At 31.2% G+C, this 18,735-nt stretch overlaps 1 protein-coding gene across 6 annotated transcripts in view; it reads right to left on the bottom strand.

Moving 5' to 3' along the window:
- LOC143080491 (calbindin-32-like) overlaps window positions 1-18,735 on the bottom strand; it is a 66,583-nt gene that overhangs the window by 27,205 nt on the left and 20,643 nt on the right. For all 6 annotated transcript variants that reach the window (XM_076256351.1, XM_076256352.1, XM_076256354.1 and 3 more), the window contains exon 3: window positions 1,520-1,609. In XM_076256351.1, the coding sequence (XP_076112466.1) occupies window positions 1,520-1,609 (90 nt within the window). The remainder of the gene's footprint in view (window positions 1-1,519; window positions 1,610-18,735) is intronic.

Here is an 18,735-nt window from a genome sequence, read left to right as displayed (position 1 = left end):
ATTTAGTAAGTAATGGAAATCACGGATTCGTTTTTGTTCTACAGACATTTATACATTCTAAGAGTTTCCATTGAGAGTCTGTGACATTATATAAAACATATCACTCATTTACTAGATGGAACTGGTGCACCACTAAAGAAAAAAAATTAATGATTGAAAAACTGCCTAACATTATAAATACGTCATACTCATAATAGCTAGATGTGAAGGGTACTGTTCTTAAATGGTAGTTTTCCCAGATGGATTGATTGAACTTTTTCCCTTGTGTGCAGTTATACATATATATACATATTATTAGGTAGTAATTGATGCGTAGGTTGGTCATCAGTTTTCATCTTTCGATTACATGTCTGCAAAAAACTGTGCAACACTCCTTATATCTAATTAACATGAATCATCCAATCTGGTTAACATTTTTAGCTACTATATTTTTTATTGACAATAGTGAAATATTCCTTTTTTAGATCTAAGTAAGATGTCACAGATTGTATATGTGATAACTGAATAATATATGACTTGAACAATGATTTTGCCATGAAATATATATTTACATATGGGTCGGTATTTCCAGTCATTATATGATTTGGGATGATTTGTATAGCCGAGCTGCAAATCTGGACCGATAATGTTATGTTATGACCCCTATTCCTCCCTCTGTGTAACATGAGCGAGAATATACTCCTTTTTTTTAACTTGTAAATATACCACTTATATCAATCACCATGACATAATGATAGAAATGTGTCTACCATTGATTCATTTTCTTCTTCCTGGCTTGTTTTCTTGATTTTTCACTGATGACTGGGTTGGTTTTTTTTCGTCCCCTTTTTCTTGAATGTGAACTACCGAATAATATTTATCACCGAGTTTGATGGGGTTTCTGTTGATCATTTTTTTTTTATCATTTTGTGTAATGTTGTTTCTCTTTCATTTCGTTTTTGCCATGATAATATTATTTTGTTTTCGACTGAAGACTTTGAGTGTCCCATTGTAATCTTTAGTTTCTTTTTTTTGTCGAAATTCAGCTTATCGTTTATCGTTATTATTCAGCTTGTCGTTTATCGTTATTATTCAGCTTGTCGTTTATCTTTATTATTCAGCTTGTCGTTTATCGTTATTATTCAGCTTGTCGTTTATCGTTATTATTCAGCTTGTCGTTTATCGTTATTTTCATGATCCGTTACAAAATAATCAAATTGACCTCATGAAATTTTTGTGTCTAGATTTGAGTCAAATTTGGTAAAATCTGACACGGTAGTTTTTTTAAAGGAGTTTATTTTCCCGAAAAAAAGGATCGGTTAAAGCGTGATACAGATACTTAAATTAACATAATATGTCCTTTATTATATTCATTGTTGTTTTCATGTTTGTTACTCGTTGATGATATCATCTTTTATTTCGAAACATGACATTTTTGTGGGAATTTCGGGTTTATCCTTATCGGGACTAGACATTCCGCGTTTATTTTTTCACGGCATATATAGATTACACACCCTTATACATCCAGTATGGTACTAACCTCAGCAATATCTATTCTTCCATCAGAATTTTCATCAAAGGCATTCAGTACTAATTGTTTTGCATCTTCTAAGGCAGTGGGTGATAAGACCTGGAAATTCATAATGCATTGTGTTAATCATGTAATTTATAATTAGACTGAAGAAATTCAACAAAAAAAAATCAGAGAAATAAAACTGTCAACAACTAGAGTGAGAGGTTAATTAGCTATAAAACATACACAACAAACAAATATGAGGTTTATCTGGTTATAACACATACACAATATAAAGTGAAAGTTTAGCTAGCTATCAAACCATATTTAATCCATCCTTTTCTACATAAGGAAATGCATGATCTAATTATATAAGTCAGGTATATTTCCCTATGCTTTACATTCATTTGATGTAATTGATCTTTTGGTTTTACCATTTGATAAGGGACTTTTATGATCCATCCTTATTGTAACCTCAAATTTTTCCCACGATTGAATAAGTGTTCAGTAAACTTAAAGGCGATTGAAAACCTGGTATAAACGACGTTTGAGCAATATTTCCCGATCACTATATCACATTGCTCGGTGTTATCTGGGTCAGAACACTCATTTGGATTATTGATAAAGTAACTTGATAATGAACAGTTTTATTGACTTCAAAGTCGAGTTGACCCAGCTTAATGGTTAAGTGCATTACACATTTACTCTGACATGAAACGAAACGGGTGATCGGATTGACTAAGAGACGAATGAACAGGTCGACAAGAAAAAAAGGCCTTTTACTATCAAAACGGGGCGTAACAACAAACACCACTCGGTTGCTTGTTTTAAAAATTAATCGTAGCATCCTCATTTTATCTCATAATTAGAGTATAATGATATAGTTTGTTTCAGTAGTATTCTGATGTTGTTTTTCAAATAACATTTTCCTTTCATGCATGAAATGGCGATGTAGTAATATTTTGTTAACCTGAAATTTGAATTGGTCTGCAAACGTATACCAGCATTATAATCATCAGTAAACCCATTCAATTTCACGTATAATACATAAAATAATTTTGGTAGATAATTTGTATTACTCTATGCTAATCATGGAATCAGAACTTGAAAGAAACTTTTTATCACATATTATTTTGAGTCCTATTCAAGGGAAAGTGTATTTTATACTTCGTTTACAGTGCAGATGGTCCTTAGTCTAGTCTGTGTTTAGAAAAAGGCTTAATGTTACTTTATCAATAGTCCTATGTCTTGATCTCATAGTCTATTGTAAGAAATTACAACAAATGTAATTTGATTTTAGTGTTATGTTGGCAAGGGAAACTATGCAACTACCAAGAACTTATCGTTGCGGTAACTCTCTATCTTCCATGACCGGCAGATAAATGCAATGATTAGAATATGCATATGTAATGGCCTATAGATAAATGGAATACAATGCAATAGATTTTGATACCAATCTCCTTAAAAGTATAACAGCTTGATTAGGTTTATAGATTTTTGTCTGCAATATGATCATTACATATCGAATGATTAATTGCAATATTTGTAGCTGTTTCGAGCTTTGTACGTGACTCTATTCTTGCTTCTTCCCACATAATCCTCATTGTTCTTCTGAATTCAAATACAAAACCATAGTGACAGTAACAATTGTTTTCCGTTAAGAAACTTGATTAATATCCACCTGATAACAATGCAAGGAATATCAATAAGTCATAAGACATAACTTATTTAAACATATATCATTATAAATAATTGGAACAAGAAACAATGAATCAAGATCAGATAGTGTAACTACTAATGCAAAACTATGGGAATAAGACAAAAGTCACAAAATAACATTTCCATAATAACAATAGGACACCCACAGGCAAACATCTAACTATGACAGTTCAAAATTGGCAAACACTGAGTTATGTTAAAAAATTAAAATCAAATGACTTTTCAAAATCAACAATTTTTTACACAAAACATACGGATCTAAACATTGAAATACAAGTAGTATTTTAATAAAACATATTTTTGTAGAGTATTAACTAAGAATAAGATACATCGGAATACTTTTCAGACAAGTTGAAAAAAAAACAATAAATCAAAGAGATGCAAGAAAATGAGTTATAAGATATATAATAAGATATGAAAAATAAATTAAATGTCAACTTTTTCAAAAATTTTCCAAATAATCTATGTTATCTTGAGTTGTTTTACAACTTGGAAAACTTCAGTCATTGTAGAAATTTTGTGAAGTATTGGATATTTTGAGAAAAAAAATTGCTTTAGAATGTCATAGACTATAAATGTATTCTAACGTTTTGAGTTATTTTTTTCTCTCCACATTGTAGGGATAACCATCATTTAAAAAACATAACAATGAAACGTACACATACACACACCCTACCCCGACCCCCACACCCAACCCAAATCATTCTCTGTTAGAAAATTTTGTCTAAGTTTTTCTGGCCTTTGTTCGTATGCTCGATCTTTCCAAAGGAGTCTGATGGTTTGGGTTGATATGGTATGTTATACAGTCAGATATCATTGTTGACATCTATTATTCATTATATGTATTATTTACCATGCAATTTCAGTAGTTGCGCAACAGCTGTCCAATAAACCAATTTTCAACACTAACCTTAGTGATATTGTCATCTAATCAGCGAAGAATAAACAATATTGTATTTCTATATAAGTGTAATTACCTATCTAGTTACAACGTTTTATCATAAATGAAAATCTATAAAACTAATCAAGCTGTTCTACCCATTAATGATATAGAAATTATTAACTAACTTAATACAGATGTTGGTATTACACGTACTTGTGTCAACTTCTAGTTGAACGACTTGTGTCACTAAAGAGTAAATGTAATTCAAATATAGATATTCATGTGATTGTTTGGTTTCATTTTTTCGTTTGAAAATTCGCTTAATTGTATAAAATTGAAACAATTTTTCGAATTTAAAACGTTACTACAAACTGTTTTGAACAAACAAATCATCGTCCTATTTCTAAATCACTCAACATAAAATTTGATTGCTGTATATTGCAGTCGTCATAAATAATGTTGACTGATCTTGTTTCCTGTTTTTACTGTGCTGGGAGATGAGTTGATACAAAATTCGTGACTTAGATTATTCTTAAATAATTGTTAAGTTTTGTTTCTTTTTCCATCTTAATTTCAGGAAGATTTCTATCTTTAAGCTCATTATAAAGCTGAAACTGACAATTTGGTATTGTCATCATTCAGTATGTCTGAACATGAAATGTTAAACGTACAAATTGTTTGATTTATTATTTTAATGGTAGTTAATCAGCCTCTTGTTAAAATTACTTAACTATAGTTGTCTAAAACATTTTAATATTGTTGTATATTATAATGACACTTTCATTTCAACATTTTTGAGACAAAGCTTATACATTTAGACAGTTTGAAGCAGGAATCACGACTTCTCTCAAACTATCATATTTCCTCCATATAAATAAGTTGATGGTTAATTGAAAATGTACAAATGCATATGTTCTTCACGAACATTTAAATTAAAAAGTTGTTAGAAAAATCAATGAATATGTCCTATCATTTGAAAAATAATAACCACATATGTCATATTTGATGGATGAATTATGTGCACTGGTGCCATTAGCGATGTGAAATAAAGCTTATTATTGTAATGTACTCACATATCTATGATTTGTCAAGGGATTGTAAACAGAAATGTAAGATTTGATTTTAGTATATAACATACATGCTCATGCTCCGTAGTATACAATGTATTTTCCTACTTGAATTTCTGGGATTTTTTATAATTATTTAATCGTTAAGATCTAAAAACGAATCCATCACTTTATATAACACTGCTGTCAGTAATTAAGAAATCAAATTAAGTTCCTAAATGATTAATTTTCTTTATCTAATGTCGCCACCGTAATTGGATTTGAATTAACAAAACCAACAAGTTTAATTTCTAAGTTGATTTAAACTTTGCTTAAATTGAACGTTAGCTGTTTCGTGCAAGTTCATCTAAATTATGTCAATTTTCAATTCAGATTCAAGGTTAAGAAATATGTCACTGCAAAATATCAGTACAACTGAGTTGTTTGACAATTCGTACGCAGTACTAGTAACCGATCCTTTCCAATCATACTTCAACAATATTTTCACCAAGTAAAGGTTATAACATTTCGAATACGTACAACTTACGAAATTATCGTTTCATTCCGTTTTAATCGACGGAACTATCGCGTGATCAAATGCAATACGATCTACAATTAACTCGCTATTTTCAATGTGTTCTAAAATAAACACTTAATTTTCTTATTAAGTAATGATCTAAAGCATTTAATCAAATTCATAAAATATTAATTGACTTCGTAATCGTATTTTGGTTTCATTACAACGAACGTGCGGCAATATACGAATTAGTCAATATATTTAAGCATGCAACAATAAAATAGATGATTAGTCTTATGTAAGATTATAATGGTTTGACAGTGATAAGGGTTTGTGTTAGAAAAAGAAAGCATATATGATTTGGTGTAGAATATTCAGTGTATAAGGATATATTGTAAATGATGTTTTATCGACGTAATAATATGTTATTGCATTGGCCATCTAGTGATACGTTTTCTTTTTATGAACGATTAAACATCAAAACTATGATAATCATGCTATTGCAAGACATGATCAGGTATATTTCACGAAGTGTATAATAATGCTAACCTTTGCAGAAAACATAGAAGTCCAATGACACTTTTATGATACAGTGCCACATATTTGGAAGAGTCTGTGGTAGACGACACGCGCTTCTTGCGTACACAATTTTGGTTCTAGCATGTGTGTGTGTCCGAACGAGAACTTCTCTAGTTCATTACTTTCGGAATATTTATCAAAAAAGTAGTACTTCAATATTCAGCCCCTTTCTACTATTTAGTCAGACGTCAGTCGCTAACCTGATATACCCTATCTTTTCGGGGTAATTAATACGGATAGCGTTTGACATCTTTAGCCGAACAGATTTATCATTTCTACATAACTTAAATGATTGTATTTTGGTTCATATTCTGGACACCAGTCTTTGCTCCTTTCTAATATAATTCACAAACAAAAAACAAATATGAAGCTTAGAAATGGAAAAATATTAAATACTAAACTCGTTCAAAGGGTATCTACACGTCTCAATCTTCAAAATCGCTTATCTAAAAATACAATAAAAATCGTGGTTACCCTTCTATTGATAAGTGTCATGCCAAAAAATGACTTACATGTCCCCGTCTTTCCACATCAATACGGTAAGGTCCATATTTAATGGTCGCACATTTTCTTTAAAATTTGAAACTGATATAACTTGAAAAACAAACAGTCTTATTTATTTACTCACATGAAACAAACCGGGATGCGGTATTCAGTACGTAGGTGAAACTGGACGGTATTTATCTAAACGCACTCAAGAACATCTGTATCGTTTTAAAAGACCCAATAAATTCAAAAGTATCATTTATCAACACCTTAAGAAGCACAATCATCCTATTAAATATTTAGCAGTTCAACCTTTGGAAGTAGTAAATAAGCAGCCTGGTGAATCTCATTCAAAGTTTGTACGATCACGGAAAATAATTCAATTCTCGGTCTCAATGATAATATCATGGGAATTGGCAATATATCAAGAACCAATTCTGTTAACATTTTGGATATTGTTTCTAAAACTGTTCGAAAAAACTGCCCTCATGGTCGTAGAAAAAATCGCAATCAAAGAAAATTTCGGACAAATCATACCAATATTTCGGACCTCATCTCTATTTCAAAAAACAACGGCAGACATTATCTGTTAACAAAGCTCTGTTCATTACCGATTAATAAGTTAAATAAAATTTTAGAGGATTGCAACACAATTTCATATAGCAGTCCTAAGTATGAAATCGTTCAAATTATAATGGCATGTTGTTATTCTAAACTGTTTCCTAAAATTGATCGTCCTGATCATAAAAAACATTTTATTAAAATAAAGTATGTCAATAAAGGTTTTGATTTTGTTAATATTGCTGGTATTTTGAACGACCATTCTGTTAAAGAACAAATTCCTGGATATTTTGATAATACTGAGCTCCCTCTTATTTATTATATTTACAAGAAATCTACCCGGAAATTTGTGTTTAATTCTAGCCAATTGTGTAAAGATGTTAATATCAGTGAAAATACACCTACTTCATGTAATTGCAGTACTTCCAAATACATTTATGGACCCAGTTCCCATGTTATAACAGGAGATCTTAACATCGTTCAAGACCGAGAGTTGAAATCATTCCTCAGTAAAGGACCTAAATATCGTCCCCCCTCAACTATTAATTGATATGAGTGTCGTGATATCATCCACGACTCACTCCGTACTGTTTGAAATGGATAAAACGGGAAAAAGCTGACAAAAAATCTTTGGACTCTTTTTTTAATCCAGTAATAAACATTGTTGATATACGTATTCAACATTTTAAAGAACATTTTACTCTTAAAAATAACCACAATAAACCTATTTCTCGTATCAAACATAAACTAAAAGAACTACCCAAGGAATTTGTTTTTGTCCCGGCCGATAAAGCTGCTTATAATATAATTATTGTTTGACGTAAATTTTACATTGAGGTTCTACAAAAAGAAATCACCAATTCACCAACATTCCAACTGACTCCATTTTCAGAAAACGACAGCTGTAACAAACATAAACTTTTAGCTACCGCTTTACAAGCTGAACCAAAAACAATGAAAGTCCCAACTATGTCTTGGCTTCCGAAACTACACAAAACACCTTGCAAATATAAATTTATTTCGTCTTCAAGCCATTGTTCCACTACTAAATTATCTATTCTTTTTACCAGTACACTTGGTACAATCAAAAACCTGATAATAAATTGTTCAAATAAAGCCTTCGAAAATAGTGGAATTAATTACTTTTGAAGTGTCAAAAACTCGTTGGAAGTCCTTGATAAATTGCATGCTTATATTGGTGATTTTGAATCTGTTCAAAGTTTTGATTTTTCTACCCTATATACCACATTGCCTCACATTCTCATTAAGAAAAAATTCACACACCTAATTAAATGGGCATTTAAAAAGTCAGAATGTGAATATATATGTTCAAACTCTTTTAGGTCATTTTTTAGTAGCAATAAACAAAAAAACTATGTCAATTGGACATGCTTTGATACTATATCTGCTCTTGAATTTTTACTAGATAACATTTTTGTTCGCTTTGGAGATTCCGTATATCGTCAGGTTATCGGAATTCCAATGGGGACTAACTGTGCACCACTTATTGCGGACCTGTTTTTGTATTGCTATGAGTTACAATTTATGACAAAAATCAGCAAAGACCCATCGAAACAATATCTGATACACAAATTTAATAATACTTTTAGATATTTGGATGATATTTTAGCTCTCAATAATGACGACTTCAGTATGTATACTAAAGAAATTTATCCTGTTGAACTTACTTTAAATAAAGCTAATACTAACAATGACCACTGCTCTTTCCTCGATCTTGATATTTATATATCATTAACGGAAAGCTTAATACTAAAATTTATGATAAAAGAGATGAATTCTCATTGCATATCGTTAATTATCCATTTTTAGATGGTGACGTTCCCTTGTCACCATCTTACGGAGTTTATATATCTCAACTTGTACGATTCGCTCGTGTATGTAACAATGTTTTAGATTTTAACGAGAGAAATTTATGTATTACTGAAAAATTATTACACCAGGGTTTTCGATATCACAAACTAGTCAAAACATTTACTAAATTTTATCATCGGTATAAGGACATTATTCGTAAATATAGCTCAACATGCAGACTTCTTATACGCTCAGGTATTTCACATCCAATATTTTATGGAAATATTCTTTATAAAGCACAAAAATGTCAGTATTCACCTCAGAAGCTAACAAAACCTTTAAATAGACTTATTAAGAAGGGATATAGTTACGATACTGTTGTCAGGTCATTAAAGATTGCATATTTTTGCGTTAATATTGATTCACTGATAGGGTCTTTGCATCGGAACTAAACACATTCATTCTTAATAAACCAGTTGTTGGCATGACACGGGTTATGTTCTTCTCATATATGTTATGATGGTATGATACTAAACCCCTCAGGGGGAGGATTGTGCCTGATATTCATATGATGAAGACATAATTTTTCAATCAGTTTAATTGAGGTCCGGAGCTGGCATGTCAGTTAACTGCTAGTAGTCTGATGTTATTTATGTATTATTGTCATTTTGTTTATTTTCTTTGGTTACATCTGACATCAAACTCGGGCTTCTATTGAACTGAATTTTAATGTGCGTATTGTTATGCCTTTACTTTTCTGCATTGGCTAGAGGTATAGGGGGATAGGGGGAGGGTTGAGATCTCACAAACATGTTTAACCCCGCCGCATTTTTGCGCCGTCCCAAGTCAGGAGCCTCTGGCCTTTGTTAGTCTTGTATCATTTTAACTTTTAGTTTCTTGTGTACAATTTGGAGTTTAGTATGGTGTTCATTATCACTAAACCAGTATATATTTGTTTAGGGGCCAGCTGAAGGACGCCTCCGGGTGCGAGAATTTCTCGTTGCATTGAAGACCTGTTGGCGACCTTCTGCTGTTGTCTACTCTATGGTCGGGTTGTTGTCTCTTTGGCACATTCCCAATTTCCATTCTCAATTTTATGTTGAGTTTATTTACAACCACTGAGTCGATGCCAATGTTAGTGTAGGTTTAGTCCCCCAGGGTATCACAGCAAATCGAGGTCTTTAGAAAGAATAAGGACTTTCTATCTAAAGATTAGATCAACTTATTCACTTTATTTATCACTTTATTTATATGTCAATTCAACTATGAGATGTACAACTGCGATAGATATGAATTACATCATGTGGTTCTTAGAAAGTTAAAATTTTTAGAAAAATAACAAATGTTAACTGTAGGATCATATTATTACGACTAAATGCATTGTTTATTGATGTGTAAATTGGTTTGATGAATTAAAAATCTTACATACATTTTAGATTTTAGTATATAAAAAAGAAGATTTGGTATGATTGCCAATGAGACAACTATCCACAAAAGACCAAAATGATCAGACATTAACAACTATATGTCGCCGTACGGCCTTCAACAATGAGCAAAGCCCACATCGCATAGTCAGCTCTAAAAGGCCCCGATAAGACAATGTAAAACAATTCAAACGAGAAAACTAACGGCCTTATTTATGTAAAAAAATGAACGAAAAACAAATATGTAACACATAAACAAACGACAACCACTGAATTACAGGCTCCTGACTTTTGACAGGCACATACATAAATAATGTGGCGGGGTTAAACATGTTTGCGGGATCCCAACCTAGTCAACTGTCCAGTTTACACACAATTTTTTTCTAGAAATATTTTATTATGAGTAAGAAAAAATGTTTAAAAGCACTTTTTATTTTTAACCAACTGTTTTTTTTTTTTTTTCAAAATATAAAAACATTTTAACGCTTTTATTTTGTTAAAATATTTGTAAATCAAGCATTTAAATAAATAGAAATAGAATTCTTCAAAAAATCACATATATCTATTTTTCATTTTCGTTTTGTTCATTTTTCAATCAAATATATAAAATAAGAACTCAATCTTAAAAAAATCAGTACAGAAGAAGTTCTTACAGATTTGTTGACTAAGGTACAACACTTTTCGTTTCTATATACCCTCTACGATGTGTGAAAGTTTTATTATAGTGACGATGAGTAAACATGGTCGTTGTGGTAATGCTTCTTTGCACACCTAAGGGGCTTGAGTAATTAGTTTAAACAATAAGATAGGATTTAGAAAACCCAAGTGACAGCTCTAATCTGATTTTTCGTACATAACACTCACAATGCATAAGACAAAGCGGTCAATTATTGCGTTCGAGGTATAATTAGCAACCTGCGAGCGGTGGAGATATCATTCAAAGTTACTGTATTTGTGCATCGTGGGAAAACCTTTCTATTGACAGATGTATACTAAGTAAAATGTTTTATAAGAAAATGTCAATAGAAAGGCTTAGACTAAAGGATGATCGATAACTATTTGTAAAAAAAAATACCTCTATATTTATTTCAAGAGCGCATATTTACACGATTACTGTTTGAAGAAGAAAACATTGCCTGATTCAAAATGTTGATAAAATACTACGTTATATCTATGATCAGCGTGTTTTGCATCATAAGAAAAAGCGTTGGTTTTAATATATCTAAGGATTAGCGCTGGCTACATGATATCTACGAATGTATACATGTTATATCTATAGAACAGTGTCGGTAACGTAAGTCTAAGGAACAGAGCTAATTACACACGAACTGTGCGGCAATGACACATGAAATCTTATACAGCCGCAGTTATATTGTTCTATAGAACAGCGTTGGTATTTAAGGCTTTCGTCTTGTCACACCTGAATTTCTCAACAACAAAAAAAGATGGTCTTGAAGTTAGATTCTAGGTACTGACGTTTTTTATCATCTTAATAACGTGTATCCTAGTATTCGTCTAGGTAAATGATTTCTTTTATTTTTTAATCTTTACATGGTGATATCCATTTGACGTTGCTCGATACTTATACATCCCGTCATTGTGTTATTGAGCTATGGTAAATGTTTGTAAGTGTCTTTTGTTTTTGCCAATACGCTTTGGCTATGTAACGTTTTTGTCTTTTTATACATATACATTTAATTTATATTGATTATTAACACAATGTTGAATCCGGTACCTCTATTTTTGAAATGTTAACATCATGTGTCTTTTTGTATTGTTCACAGATCGTTGTCAATATAAGAGAATTTAATGCGAAGTGTGAGGTTTAGTGAGAAATGAAACCAGGTTTAATCCACCCTTTCCTTTATAAGAAAATGCACGTACCAAGTCAGTATAATGACAGTTGTTATCCATGTGTACCGATGTGTTTGGACTTTTGATGTTGCCACTTGATTATATATAGATAGGGACTTTCCGTTTAAAAACATTTTGAAATTCCGTTTTTTTTTTTTTGTTATCTTACTTTTTCCTTAACGATTTTGATCTTTTCCCTGTTATTTCTCGTCGCACGCTGAAAGGAATGTAATAGTTCAAAACTGTAAGCAGACTTTTAGTTGAATTGAAGCTTGATCGAGAAATTTTGTTCACCTTAAGATATATATGTTGATATTCAATAAAAATAATAATGATAAACGTATATTTAACCGTTACGAGATCTATAAATGTGTAACCATTCCAATCTAAATTCGATAATATAACATTTGACAAGCTTAAAAAATGTATATTAGATTTATTAACAATGTCTATCAAGTTTCAATAGATATATAGGATAACTTAATAATTCTGCATTAGAAGCCTTACAAAAATTCTCTTCTCAGTTCTTATTAAAAAAAATATTTGAGCAATTCTTAAACTGAAAAAAATGAAAAAGATTACGGGGCCGGACAAGCTTTGTTCAAAGCTAAGACTCTTTGATTAGGAATCATTCTGTTATTTCATTAGTCATTTCGTGGTCTTTTATAGCTGACTATGCGTTGTGAGCTTTGCTCATTGTTGAAGGCCGTACGGTGAGCTATACATAGTGATTCTGTGTAATTTGGTCTCTTGTGGAGATTTGTCTCATTGGAAATCTTTCCTCATCTTCTATTTTTATTTAAATATTTATATGTCAAGGTTAAGCCAAACCCTATTTACAGACAGGAGTATCTTGGCAACACTTTGAATACATAACTGAACATTAATATTTGTATGGTAAGGAATGGCATCCCTTTTTAAACTTTGTGGTTTTACTGTATTAAGAATTAAAAGTTAATTTGTTTCACCAAAATTCGATACAAGTAGTAGGATGTAAGAATACAGACATTAAATAGTTTAACAATAGGGCTGTATCTTGAAAACTGTAATAGACATGAACAACTGTAAACATGAAGAACCAACTTCCTCTAAAAATTTCTTTGTTGAGCGACGCAGCATTCTTGAAGTATCTGTATCTAATTTTTTTTATAATAACGGTCGAGTTTACGAAAATGTGTTTTATCTTTGACTTTATTGAATGCAGACAGCTATAAAAAAAAATGACATTATTTCAAACAAAGGGAAAGTTTTATTATTTCCTTTATTTATTATTTATAACGTATGTATTTCATTCTGTCTTCTGTGTTCATATATCAGATTGAATAAACTACAACTGTCGATGATAATGGATACATCAATGATTGATTCTTTTATGTCAAGCTATGGATCTAGATTAACCTATATATGTTACTTAACACGATATCAAAGTTCTTTATTTCAGTTGAAATGGCAATTTGACACGAAGAAAGAAAAATCGTAACCAACACTTATTAAAATGAATTAGTTGTTTTAAAAGACCGCATAGAATCGAGTATACAAAAATAAATTTCACTTTATCGGTCGGAAATGATGGATATTCTATTAGGGGTAACACCTATCATTGTCTATTATTATTTTGTTGTCGATACTATTTGATTATTCTTACTCATGATTATTACTCATTATGGTGCATTTAGTGTATGTAAACATCTTGAATTGTAAGTTCCAACTTGTAAGGTATAATGAGGAAGAAAAGATAGAATGTTCAATGTCCTTAGAAAAAAAATATCCACTAGGCTCAAATCCTATTTTTAAAGAATTTAAATTTTTTACAGAATTTTTCGAACTATGATTTCGTTTAATTTTGTTTGGGATATTTTCTGTTTTGGGCATAGCTATTTGGATTTGGGGTGGGTGATTTGCTTTGTGATATTTGTTTTCAGGGGAAGAAGAAGATCATGTATGTCTGGTAGAAATTGTGTACCAAATAATTCACAGTTTGATCAATATGATTCACCGGCTTAATATCATAGTAAACCATGGACTTCGCCATAAGGGAGGTTGTAATTTGTTAGATTATTCATTTTTTTCTATGATTTCTCTTCTCTTAAAATGTTATCGTGTCATCAACTGCTAACAACGTATTCTTACGTTTAACTCTAATGTACAGGTATCTACATTGGTCCAAAATCAAACCAGATGGTTTTCTTAGTGTTATGCTCCTTATTGAATAAGCAACGTGTGTCTAGTGCGAAAATATTTCCACATGTTGCTTGATCAGATTATGAAAGAAAAGATCAAATATCAAATTCTTTCCATTTCATAGAACACCTCAAAGCAAAATTATTCCTACCTCAGTAAGCAACTACATGCAATAAATTTATTTGAAATGATCGTGTTCATCACACCACTAGAAGTTGATAACATTATAAGATGGTCTCATGCTCAGGAGTAATCAATTAGGAACAATGCGAAAACAAGCGGTGATTAAATAAATGAAGACTTATTCAATGCGACAAAGAGCTTCCCATATTATATGACCACTCGTCTTTTGTTGAAAATCATGTGTTAGCCTCTAGATGTTTTTTAGTTGCGATATTTTATGTTGCTGTCTGAGTGTTTAGTGTTTTTGCTTGAGCGCTTCTGGAAGAGTTCAATCCAGAAAAAGAGTTTTGAATGCACTTAACTTGTAATGTTATTTAATTGTCTACCACTGGGATGTTAACGCTGTAAGTAAACTGTTAGATCACAAGGTTATCTTGAGGGCGGTTGTCTGTTCATTTGTTTTGTCATGATTGTTAAATACCTTTCGGAAATTCTCTGTTCATAACTTATGAAATTACTTTTGAAAAAAAAAGAATTAAATTCCATCAGGGAAAAACACCTTAACTCGATTTGGCTTTTGGTCATAATAATACTTACGCAATCAAGAAATTAAACATCTTTGCATTTATTTTCTACGTTTGAGCGACGTAGATACATGTGAATTGTTAACGCGCTTTAGATGCATACAATTCATCAAGTATTATTATTCATTTAGTCATATTTCTAATAAACTCGTCAATAATGTCGTTTATAAAGTTGTAAAATATTAAGAATCTGTAAGGTTTCACCTTTATCAGTAAATATTGACCTTAAATGGATTAGACTATTATGTTTATGTCTTCTTGGTTATACAGCTCTTCAACTGTTTCGTTTCTTTTTATCCTTGCTTAGAAACTATAGGCTCCGAGCGTTCACAATTTTGTTGATACAGATAAACGCTACGGACGCATTAAATTTATTAAGAGGTGTTGTCATTTTATAAATAGATAAAGTAATATTTGACAATCTTAAATTCCTGAAAATGTATTCAAAATTAGTATCACTAAATTTGTTTATTAAAATAGATAAACTCATTTAAAATCGTTCAAATCCAAATTACATACTTGTTAAATAATTGACTATTCCACAAATCTTAAAATGAGCATTTAAAATAATTTTCCATCATTAAAATATAAACATTTATTTAAAAATCAATAGAAATTTGAATAATCATATGAAAAACCAATATGTATTAATTTTTTTGTTAAATTGATATATGTTTGCACCTTATCAAATATATTAGACTAACATGATGTCATAATTACAATAAAGAAAATCCTACTGCCTTAACCAAAATAAAAATTACTTGATAAAATAAAAAAAAATATATCATAATACACTATTTTGATAAACCAATTTTTGCAGACTTTATCATAAACAATTTATTAATGCTCCTTAATTAGTAAATAAGAGATGATTTCAGCTTTCCATTGTGAACTTTCCATTTCTAAGTAGCAACAGTCCAGCAGCACCTGCATACGGGGTATATTTCTCCCAATTGATACGATATTCTCGTGCTTGCATTTCATATCATGATTTTCTTGATAGAGGGTTTCTGCTCACATGGAAGCTATTAAACCAGGAGTTCCAAATGGTGAAGTTTAAATCATCCCTTAGTAAATTTTACAGACGCTATCACGAGTTGGTTGACCGTTATGGAATAACCGTTTCACAAATGATATCGGATATGTTCCTTACGTCGTAACTACAATTGCCTTCCCTTTCATGAATGTGACCTACCGAATTAGACTATTTACCGGATTTGTTATCACATAAGCAACACGACGGGTGCTACATGTGTAGCAAGATCTGCTTACTCTTCCGGAGTACCTGAGATCACCCCTAGTGTTTGGTGGGGTTCGTGTTGTTTATTCTTTAGTTTTCTATGTTGTGTCATGTGTACTATTGTTTATCTGTTTGTCTTTTTTTCATTTTAAGACATGTTGTTTATTTTAGATTACTGAGTTTGACTGCCCCTTTGGTATCTTTTGTCCCTCCTTTAGTAAGATTTTAACCGCCCGCAAAATCAGCCAACCTTGTTTAGTTTTCGAATATCGACCCCGAAAACATGTATTGTGAAAGAGCAAATTTCTACCAACCTCGGATTATTAATCAATTAAAAAGACCATTCAGCTTTCTCTAATGTTGACCGTAACAAGCACGGATCTTACTGTTGCGTAAAAACTTAAGCTGATTGTCAAACATGCAAGCAAGATACTTCTATTCTAAAAGGATTTAAAAGGTGAATTGTAACAAGACTTGGTTGAATGATACAATAGTGTTTTCTGTTAATCGGATGTATCATAAAATGCATAAACTATTAAACTATTAAACATAACGTTGTCTTACTCAAAATAGGTACACTACCGGGTAATCAAAATCATACTTAAAAACATTGTCATGCAATAAAAAACAACACATTTCTGTTGTGTCACATCGACGATTAAAATAGATTGTGACAAAGGGAGATGAAAGATATTCTGGGTTATCTATGGGGTATTCCATAACATAATGGTGCCCGTAAACAAAAAAGAGACGTCTTTTAAAATATTACAATTACGAACACTCTGCATAATGGCTACCTAGTTAGAATCAACTTTTTATATAACCACATATTAATCAGACAAATTCTGCGAATTCATGCTAAGTTTTAATTGCATTCAAAATGTGGTTGCACAATGCAATTTATCTATTAATCATTCATGATTAGTGGCCATTGTTGTTATCAATAAAATATGTAGACATTCAAACAAGGAGAAGAAAAAAAAACAAATAATAGAAATTACTAGTTGTTGACCAGCGTTACACGTGTTGATTGTAGATTTTAATAAATATTGAATACTTTTAGGACAAGAAGCAAGATAATGGCAATGTGTTTTTTTTTTTTTAAGACAAGCAGATATTATTTCATGTATATTTGTAGACTTCTACAATATGGCCCATTTCCCGTTATAAATATTTATTGAAATTACATACTACTTCTCATTCCTTTTAAAAAAATGTATCTTATGTGTTCCCAAGTGTTTACTTATTTATCTCTTTCATGTGTAATAGAACAACTTTTCTATGTCTTATTAAGTAGCTAGTATTCATATGAGATTTATGTATAAATATAGTTATCAAAGGTACTAGGATTATAATTTAGTATGCCAGACGCGCGTTTTGTCTACATAAGACTCATCAGTGACGCTCATATCAAAATATTTATAAAGCCAAACAAGTACAAAGTTGAAGAGTACTGAGGATCCAAAATTCCAAAAAGTTGTGCCAAATACGTGTTCATGAAATATATCAAGTTCAATATCAACCCGAATCAAGATATTTAGTGAAAAGAATTCAACGGTCTTCTAAAGATCTGTCATCAAAATCCAATTCCTTATTTCATATAATTATTGTGTTCTTAATAGAGATTTACGGAAAGTCTCGGATCCGACTGTTGACTCCGACTCTGACAGCAAAAATTACAGGGGTCGTCTCAAAAAAATATTGACAAAAAAGATAAACATAATTATCCTGCATTCTGGAGTAAACATTTTCCGGCTTAACAGATACAAAAATAAATGGAACATCAATGTTAGGGAGTAATCTTTAGGATAGATATCGGTGTGTGTGTTGCTTTTTTTTGGGGGGGGGGGGGGGTCTACCAAGTTTTGTTCTAGACATCAGATGTGGATAAATATTATTAAAATAACGGAATTGTTTGGCAAAATTTGATCTCCCCCCTTTTTAAGAGCACGTAGCATGGTCCGTCCTGAGTCACATTATTGCGTTACGGATGGTTGACATGTTTTACTGCGCAGCGGACAGTTACCTTTTGAAATGTAAAGCTAAAAATCGTTATATTTTCCAGTCGCAAAAGATGACGGAAAAAACTACAGATGCCAAGTGATCAGACTATAACTCACAAATACCTTTGAGCTAAGAAACAGTAAATAAGATTTGTGAATGTTCAAACTATATAATTATATAAATTAAAAAAATGCAGCAAATAATTTTATTTTTTTCTTAATCTATAATCA

The sequence above is a fragment of the Mytilus galloprovincialis genome, chromosome 6 (assembly GCF_965363235.1).
Source record: "Mytilus galloprovincialis chromosome 6, xbMytGall1.hap1.1, whole genome shotgun sequence".
In the NCBI taxonomy this organism is placed as follows: Eukaryota; Metazoa; Mollusca; class Bivalvia; order Mytilida; family Mytilidae; genus Mytilus; species Mytilus galloprovincialis.
The sequence above is the reverse complement of the archived record's forward strand: the minus strand, read 5'-3'. Positions and strand labels throughout refer to the sequence as shown.